The sequence below is a fragment of the Rutilus rutilus genome, assembly GCF_951802725.1.
Source record: "Rutilus rutilus genome assembly, chromosome: 1".
Taxonomy (NCBI): domain Eukaryota; kingdom Metazoa; phylum Chordata; class Actinopteri; order Cypriniformes; family Leuciscidae; genus Rutilus; species Rutilus rutilus.
In genome coordinates, this window is record NC_140209.1 from 66,919,138 (window position 1) to 66,928,607 (window position 9,470).

General features: G+C 36.9%; 1 protein-coding gene across 1 annotated transcript in view; it reads right to left on the bottom strand.

Moving 5' to 3' along the window:
* LOC311295451 (NACHT, LRR and PYD domains-containing protein 3-like) overlaps positions 1–8,263 on the bottom strand; it is a 67,250-nt gene extending 58,987 nt beyond the window's left edge. Inside the window, exons 1-2 of the mRNA XM_084416829.1 lie at positions 8,167–8,263; positions 7,167–7,563 (exon numbers count right to left, since the gene is read on the bottom strand). Coding sequence (XP_084272955.1) covers positions 7,167–7,510 — 344 coding nt within the window. The 5' untranslated portion in view covers positions 7,511–7,563; positions 8,167–8,263. The remainder of the gene's footprint in view (positions 1–7,166; positions 7,564–8,166) is intronic.
* Between the last annotated feature and the right edge of the window lie 1,207 nt (positions 8,264–9,470).

The window sequence follows — 9,470 nt, forward strand, 5'->3', positions numbered from 1 at the left end:
AAAACTACAACTGCAGACCTGAGTTCACCTTCACTGCACCACAGTTTGACAGTGTTTAGACCCTCAACATAACAATAATCTCAGACAGCAGCGTTTGATCAATATCATCAGCTCTGTCGGCCTGGAGAAGTTTTAGATGCTGCTCTGATCAGACTCTTCACTGATAGCAACATCATTCCTCTGAACCTCAAATAATATTGGCATTAATCAAAATAATTATGCTGTTTTGTGCATATATGATACATACATCTTCTGTTAAGCTGCTTTTAAACTGTTTATATTCCAGAAAGTGCTAAACAAATAAACTGTGGTAACTATTTCGATGGTTCACTTTAGACATTCTACTAATCAGAAGTAACTTTGCAACTACATGTGAACTACAAGTCATTAGAGTATGAGTAGACTGTTTAATATCTGCTAAGACTTTATTTTGATGATCCTCAACAGACATTTTACTGACTATAAGCAACTTTACAATTACATGTCAAATTATTCTACTAACCTGAACCCTAACACATTACCCTTACCTAACAGTCTACTTACAGTCTACTAATACTCTAATGAGAGTTAGTTGACATGTAGTTGCGATTTACTTATAGTTAGTAGAACGTCTAAATGCACTTTTCCTCTGTGTGGTTCGACTCGGCACGACTGGGCTCAGCTCGGCTCTCTATATTTTTGGCTCGGTTTGCTTTTCCACTGCAGTTTAGCACCGCTTCGGTGATCATAGGCGGCAATCTCATGGTCAAGCAGCCACAGAAAAATATGAGATATATGTTATTGATTTTAACCAATAAAAAAATCTATTGCAGTTTTCAGACACGATTATCTTCACCTTTTTATAGTTTATTTGAGGCCGTTTCTATGGCGTTATTTTAATGACAAATGTTGAGAGCGCATCCAAGTAATGCGCGAGCACAAATCTCTCAACTCGCTGGCAGATCTCCTTCACTCTCACACAGAACTGGACGCTCGTTCTCAAATATACAGTCTCAGGCTCTTGTCTGCTCTCGCTCAGATATTACGTGTGCATGCTCAAACTCAAAATCTCTGCTTGCTCTTTCTCTAGAATGTTCTTCTCTCCTGGATTTAATGTTGCCAAAAGCTTTCAACCACCAGACTTTCACGATTGACTGACGAAATAACACGTGTACCTTTCAATTGTAAAGAAATTACGGATTCACCTTTATTTCATGAGATAGCATTTTCAAGCTGATTTTAGTCAGCCAGTTCTCGAGTTATTTTATTATTTAATAGTTATTTTTGAGTTAAGTGCTTATTGTAAACAGGTATTTATTGAATTATTTTATTTAGTGAACTGTTACGGATCATCAGATATCAGCGAGAGCGCGACTCTCAGAGCGACAACACTCATGGAGAGAATGTGCTTTTGTTTGGTTGGTAACATAGGCGTAACTTGCGGGTGGGACATGTCCTCACCACTTTTTGTGTATGGAGTGTGGGCACCGGCAGAAACATAAATCGGTGCCTATGGGTGGGATTATAGACTGATCATTATAGTTGTGCCGCCACCTCGTCTACTGGCCACGAAACAGATATTTCTTTTTTCAGGTTGCGTGTGACGGTCGTTTAAAAAACTTGTGCGTACAAATGATCCTGCGGTGGCTGTTGATGACTATTTAAATCCGGCGGGTTTGGTGTCGCAAATCCAATGACGCTGCAGTGAAGATCCTCTCTGACCAAATTAGTGATCTGCAGTGTTTACACGACACATTTTAGTCTCGGTGCGGCTCGCTTGGAACCTCAACTGAGCTGGTACTAAAAAAGTACCAGGTACTAGGAAGAAACCCCCCAAAAGTGGGCCGTACTGAGGCGTATCATGCAGTGGAAAAGCGCCATAAAGTGGACCGTCGAAATAAAGTGCAACCATAAACTTGACATGACTTACACATGTTGCTTACAGTAAAGGAAAATTCTGGGTTCAGCAACATTGAAGTTCAATCAACATTGGTGAGATAATGTTCATTACCACAAAAATGCATTTATACTCTTCACTCTTTTCTTAAAAAACAAAACAAAACAAAACAAAAAACACTTCAATTGTAAAGGGCCTCACCATAACCTCGATTTTGATTTTTGCAAAGAAAAAGAGTGACGGATCAAGAGTAATATTTGCTTTATGCTGAAATATAATTGAATATGTTTGGATTTGGTAGACAGTAATTTGTCTGAGAAGTTTGAGAACCGCTGATGTTGGTTTTTAGGAGTGACAACTTATTATTGAAGCATTTTGCAAATATTTTCCAGTTGCCGTTTCTCCTTTAGTCGAACTGACCTTCCTAGTCCAAAGCTTTAATGTCAGAGGTCATACAGATGATTTCCAGCAGGCATCTGAAAGTTTAACTGGTTACGGCCCTCACAAGCACACTCAAGAGAGTTATTCATGTTTTCTTATAGAAATGAAAATAATATAACTGGGTAAAGTTTACTAATTAAACGTTGAGCGGAATAAAATCATTAATACTGTTCAATAGTTTCTGAGATTAGTGGGTTTGTTGTTCAATAACAGAGCAGTTTACCAGTTATGAAGAGCTCAATTCAGCAACAGTATAAGCAGCTCAACAAAAGATATTGTTGTTTTTCAGCTCAAGTCAGTTCAATGTTGACTCAATTCAGTTCAATAACTGTGTCAATGTTCCAGAGATCATCAAATTCAATTCACCTATAAAGCAGTGTATTGTCGAAGACAATATTGTCATTTTTCAGCTCAATTTAGTTCAAGCTTTTGTCACTGCAATTAAAACAATAATTCTATCATTTAGGGCTGTGCGATTAATCACAATGGATTTTTCGACTTCCAACAATTATGAAAACGTGATACAACTAATCAACGTGAATCGATTATTGTGCCGCTGCCGCATTCGTCCAGCGCACCTTCCTTTCCTTCACAGCGGTGCTCTTTCATTACCCAAGTCAAACTTAGCATCCAAATCAGCCAAAAAAGTGAGTGTTGTATAATATTGTCAACTTTTGCTAAACTGCGGGAAGTGCTTGATATTAAACGGTGTTATTAAAAGTGCATTAAGCCGTGAAAGAAACGCTGTTCCCTAGGCGTCCCTCCTGTGTGCGCGCTCTGAGACGGGGCTAAACATGCATTAGAAAAGTACACTGTGGCCTTCAGATACTTGCCTAAACGGTCAAATAGCCTACACACAAGTATCTCAAAACGGCATTTATGCAAGTATCCTCGTAAAGAGTCGGTTATGTCTTAGGGGCTGTTTACATGACACCGTTTTCAACTAAAAACTTAAAACTTTTTATGTTTTGGCTGTTCATTTACATGACAACAGTGTTTTGGGTGGCTAAAAACGCACATTTTTGAAAACGGGTTTCAAAGTACACGTTTTTGAAAACTTTCTCCATGTAAACAACAAAAACGCAAATCTTTGAAAATTAGGGTTGGCTACCAAAACCCGGCACCGATATGGAACTGGTACCTAAGTAACCGGTATGTAACCGGACAGAATCAAAAGGCAGATTTTGGTGCCTCATTTCGGTGCCACTTAAATGCCTCAGCTGTCTGTTGAAATATTTGCCCTCTGGTTCTCCAAAACGGACACAAGCATCATCACTGCATGTGATCACTAGTTAACCCTTTTGACCCATACGATCATTCACAACAGTGTGATTAGAACGTTTAGATCGCGTGATCATCAACTTCTAAATTCAAATCTGCGTTTGCGCGTTGGCTGGCGCTGAGCCAGAGACAGACGCTCTTCAGCGCTGTTATATAGCCTACACAACTATTCTGGGTTTTCAACCACATAAGGTTTATTTTTGGTTTCAGACATTCAAATACACATAATTATTAGCAAAACAACATTTAGGCTGTAGTTTGTAAAATACACACTGATGTTCTGGAAGCGGCAATAACAATCATTTAAATTATAAATTGATGACGTGTTTAGATACACTTTGTGTTGGTAATTATACAATTTATTCTATTCTTCTCACACTTCACCAGCCACTTTAAAGTATTTCAGGAGAAGTGGATGAATTGACGTGTTGACAGATAAAATTCTCTGAATTGCGGTGCTTAGCCTACTAACATTGTGCATTATAGATCAACTAACATGAATGATCATTATAAAGGTTTCTTAAATGACAAACCACATTCACTTATGTATTTAAGAATAAAAATATCAGCCAAAGACTGATTGACATGTAACACAACCAATCGTAGTTTGTTTTGTTCCACGTCATGTTTAGTGTGAAAATGTGAAGTCGACGTCCCTACAATAACAGACCGGCGTACATCTAATAAATGAATCATTCAAGAACATTGTGCAAGTTTACTGCAACAATAGAGCCGCGAACTTCACATACTTTTCAAATCCAGCCTTCAGTTGATCCTGATAAGAGCTCTTTGTCACAGTTGTAAATGGCGGCGTTCTTCTTCGAGGATGGTTTCGCATCACAGCATTTAAGGTGATGCGTTGCGATCTAAAATAACGCTCACCTCATGCAGGACATGCAATACGTACAGAGAGGAGTCGTATTTGGCCAGAGAAGGCAAAAAATGTGAGAATAATTGCTGAAATTTAAAGCTGGTTTGTAGCATATCAAGAATACAGACTACTTTGCTGTTATTAGCACTGTAGTTTATTTAGTGTTAAATTATTGTATTTGGGTTAAGTGGCTTAGGTTTTATTGTGAATTTATGATGTAAATTTGTTGTTTTGTATTTAGACTACTTATATTTATATACTTTAAAATTTTAATATATTAAATTTTAAGATATATATATATTTTTTTTTTCAATAAAGCAGTTTTTTAATGTCATTCAGCATCGTTTTGAGGCTTTCTTTTTTTTAAAGTATCGGTTCAGGCACCGTTTAGGCACCAGTACCGTTTTAAAAGTATCGATTTGGCACCGGTATAGAAAAAAAAACAAATGATACCCAACCCTACTGAAAATGATGAATGAATGAATGAATGTGTCACATGCCTGTCCTGTCTTGTCATGCACATGGGTGTTTTATTGTTTTGAGCCATGTGCTCGTGTCTGCCGTTTAGCCCCTCCCATCTTGTTATCCAGTTATTGGTTAATTTGCCCCACCTGTTGTGTTCGTTACCCTCCTTTGTTTGTTCCCCTATTTAGCCTCCTTGTGTTTGTAGTCTTGTGCTGGTTCGTTGTCTTGTACACGTCTCCCGTTCCCCGTGACCCGTTTGGTATGTTCACTTTTGAAGTTGTTGTTTTGGTATTTAGTAATGTTTTCCCCCTCGTGGGTTTTGTTTTGTGTTTAAGTGTTTCTTTTTCCAATAAATATTATTTTCCTTTGCACTTGAGTCCTCTCTTAGTTTTCTTTAGTTAACGTGACAGAATGAGGCATTTATATAGCACTTTCATATACTACTGTACACCCAAAGCGCTTTACAACTATATCAGGGGATCTCTCCTCAACCACCGTTTGATGACTTCATGCACATGTGTAGGCTATTACATTATTTATAGTGTTTCATCGCCATCTAATGGTCTGGCAGCAGAATACAGCGTTTTTAGTCGTTCTTGCGGATCCGTGTGAATGGCGATCGTCTTGACAATGATGTCGTCTGTATGCGGAAAACTCAAAGGAAAAACTTCTGTTTTAAGCATATCGTTTTCTTAAGTGAATGCAAACACTGAGAAAGAGCGCGTGTGTAACAGTATATTGGATCCGTGGAGCTTTTAAAGGGACAGCAGCCTAATAAATCTGCTAAACCATTATTGTAAATCAAACAACAAAAGACAAAGATAAAATCACTCACTGCTCTTGAATATTATTTATTATGTATTAGTCTATATTTAATGTATACAGGAGTGTTATTTTATATTTGATTACTTTATTCAATTTCTGTTAAAGGCTATTACTTATCTGAATACCACAGTTAGCACATCTTCCTGTAAAACCTAAAGCAGTGTGTTTTAATTTGTATTTTTGTTCTGTTGAATTTTTTGTTGGTTTTGTTTATAATTTAGTTTCTTTGTTCTTATTGTATTGCTGACTGATTACCAGTCTTCTGCAACTGTTTTGGGGACTTTTTACTTACATCAGTGGTTCTCAAACTTTTTCAGCGCGAGACCCTCTTTGTGTAGGTGCATCGATTCAGCCCAAAGACCATTCATGATACAAAACATACAAACTTCATTCAAACTTACAAATTTAATGAAAGCAAATTAAATTATATAATCCTGGAACAGGAGATGTGTGTATATATATGTGTATATGTGTGTATATATATATATTTCCCCACAAAGATAAATGTTTGGCCATATGGTTTAATTATAGTTTATGAGCTCTCACGTACGTACCGCTCTCATTCGGCACGAATCCAAACGTTTCCATTGTCGCGATGTATCATTTGGTTGCTAACCTATCATTTATTTTGTAAACAAGGCTTTGTACTTCACTCGTGTCCTGATATCCAGGTAAAACAGCGTTCACCGGCACATAAATGTGTTTTGGTTTACCACTGCCGATGGTACTCAGTTATCACACTGACCAACACAGCCCTTAACAAAAGTGGATCATTTTGAACATTAATTTACTATTCACAGTTAATGCAGATAAATATCGAACATTTAATTTACATATTTTTAATTAAATGAATGTTCTAGAACTTCTGTGCCGCCCCCAGTCTGAGAACCACTAACTTGCATATTAATTAGCCTAGTTTTTTCTGAAGTATTGATAATTGTGAAATTTCACTGACATTTAAAATGACTCATATCATGAAATAAGACTTTGATCATATCACCCACCTATAATCATGTTAAATAATCATGATTTCAATATTGAGCAAAATAATCGTGATTATGATTTTTTTAATCAAGCAGCCCTAATAATACAATTAGAAACATTCTATAAACCCTCTGCACACAAATTTCTAAATTATAATTACAAACAGAGCATTAAATCTATGTATTAAAGTAAAATAGTGTAAAATTAAACGCAAATTTATTAACGGTGAATTAGTCAATTCATTGTTATAAGATGACTTTCAACGTTGTTTCTTTTTGTCAGTTATATATATTTTTTTAGGAGTAAGAATCATAACTACTAGCCTATTTTTTGTCTGTATGCATATTATTAACAGTTTTTAGAGGTGATGAACCAATATAATATATTGACTGCCCAGACAGCCCTGAACTTCATGATACTCACACAGGGTCAGGGGTCACAGCATAGTTGTTACTCTTCATAGACACACAGCTGGATAATGGAGATGGTCCATCACTGAGATATGGGGGCTCAGGCATGGATCTGTTACTCTTCATGGACACACAGCTGGATCCTGGAGATGGTCCATCACTGAATTTAGGGGGCTCAGGCATGGATCTGTTACTCTTCATAGACACACAGCTGAATCCTGGAGGTGGTCCATTACTGAATTTAAGGGGCTCACGCATGGAGTAGTTACTCTTCATGGACACACAGCTGGATATTGGAGATGCTGCTCTCTGAGTGTGAACAGACGCCTCCTCCTCTCTCTCCTCACACACACTCATTTTACAGGTACGTTTCTCCTCTTCCTCCTTGATGTGACACTTTATTTAAAGGCCTGTATGTGGACACAGAGGACATGCACAAAACACAATTTAATTTTTACACGTTTTATTTAAATTGCATTTAATTCATTTTAACTTAACGTCCAACAGTTTTTTTCCAGTTAATAGTGTGTGTTTGTAGAGCAACATGTCGGCCACACTTTCAAACACAGCAGTCTTGTTTAAACACTGGATTTACCTTCACTTTAATGACACTGCTGAACTCTTACAGGTGTTTTTCACAATCCGTTTTTCGTCTCGCATTAAGCAAATAGATGTTATTGTTATGTGTTTATCCTACGGCCACACTTTCTTTCCCCAGTCTTACTGCACTGAACACACTTTATAATATTATAACAAAATAATTAAATACATATTTAAAGTCAACCGAAGATTTCAACATTAAAATAATATTCTCCTGTTAAAGGAAAAAGTAAGTGCAAGTTTAACCATTTTCGGCCATTTTATAAGTGTTACAGTTGACGTGTCGTGAAGTAGGCCTAGATAACGAAAGTACTTCAACTTTATCATGTATTTGAGTTTTAGTTCGGCATAATGTCTGTTTAGACGCAAATACTCTATCGATATTACAGCTATGAAAAGTTTTATGAACTTACTGTCATATTTGAAGCGATTGATGATTTTCTATCTTCCGAAATGGCGTCTTTACAGTCATCGACTGCTTTCGGTTTCACTGTGAGACAGGTAAATGTCACAGGTAAACATCCAGCAGCTCCTCCTCGAATGGACTATTTTCACACTTCCGGGTTTGAAACGAGGAAATAAATTACAGCAGGGCCATATAAATGCGAGACCATACACAAACAAAAATGCTACAATTTAGAATTTTGCTAACTATTTACCAAACTACTACTTTTGAACATTCTGTTGATTAAGTAACTTTGCAACTCCATATCAGTCATTAGAGTAGACAGTCTGCTTAATATCTGCTAACACTTTATTGTGATGGTCCTCCAACATATATTCTACTGAATAGGCTATAAATGGGGAATAAAAAAAATAGAATGGAATAAATAAATAAATAAACTCTTTTAAATAAATAAGAGTCAAAGAGTCTCTAATTATCTAGCGTCTTCTGTCAACAAAACCATAAAGTTTGGTATTAGTAAACGAAACGTGAAACGAAAATTTGTCCAAACACATTTGGACATTAAAAAGTCCAAAGAAGGGGAATAAAGTGTCTATGTTTCCAAAATAAATCAAGTTGTCAAATGACGTCCAGCTCCTCCTCTCTGGACGTCTAATGGGGTGGTGCAGAAATTACATCATTTTTTAGGTCAAAACGCTTCCCAAAGTCAAGGGTTTTTTAAATGGGATTTTGGTTAAATGGCTGAAATAATGTCAGTGGTGAATACAAGCTCAAGACACTTTCACGTTTTGTTCTACGACATAAAATACATCACTATTACCCCACTTCTTAATGAGCTGATGAGTTAAATCAAGTGTGTCATATAAGTGAGATATACAAAATGTGTAGTGCTGGGTATCCTCAAGGACAAGTTTAAAACCACTTATTTAGTGTCTGTGTGTGTTGGGTGTGTGTGTGTGTGTGTGTGGGTGTGTGTGTGTGTGTGTGTGTGTATATATATATATATATATATATATATATGCTTATGAACTTTTTAAACATAGTTAACATTACTATCAGTGATCACACTGTTACAACAGTACTGGTCATTCTGGTTTAACAGCAGTGTGTGTGTGTGTGTGTGTGTGTGTGTGTGTGTGTGTGTGTGTGTGTGTGTGTGTGTGTGTGTGTGTGTGTGTGTGTGTGTGTGTGTGTGTATGTTTAACTGCAGGGTTGTTTGCAGGATATGCTTCCTGATCCTGTCCAGAAGTTCTGACTGCACAATTGCAGCTGTGAAAGCTTTTCCTTCATTGTTATCCTACCTCAGAACAT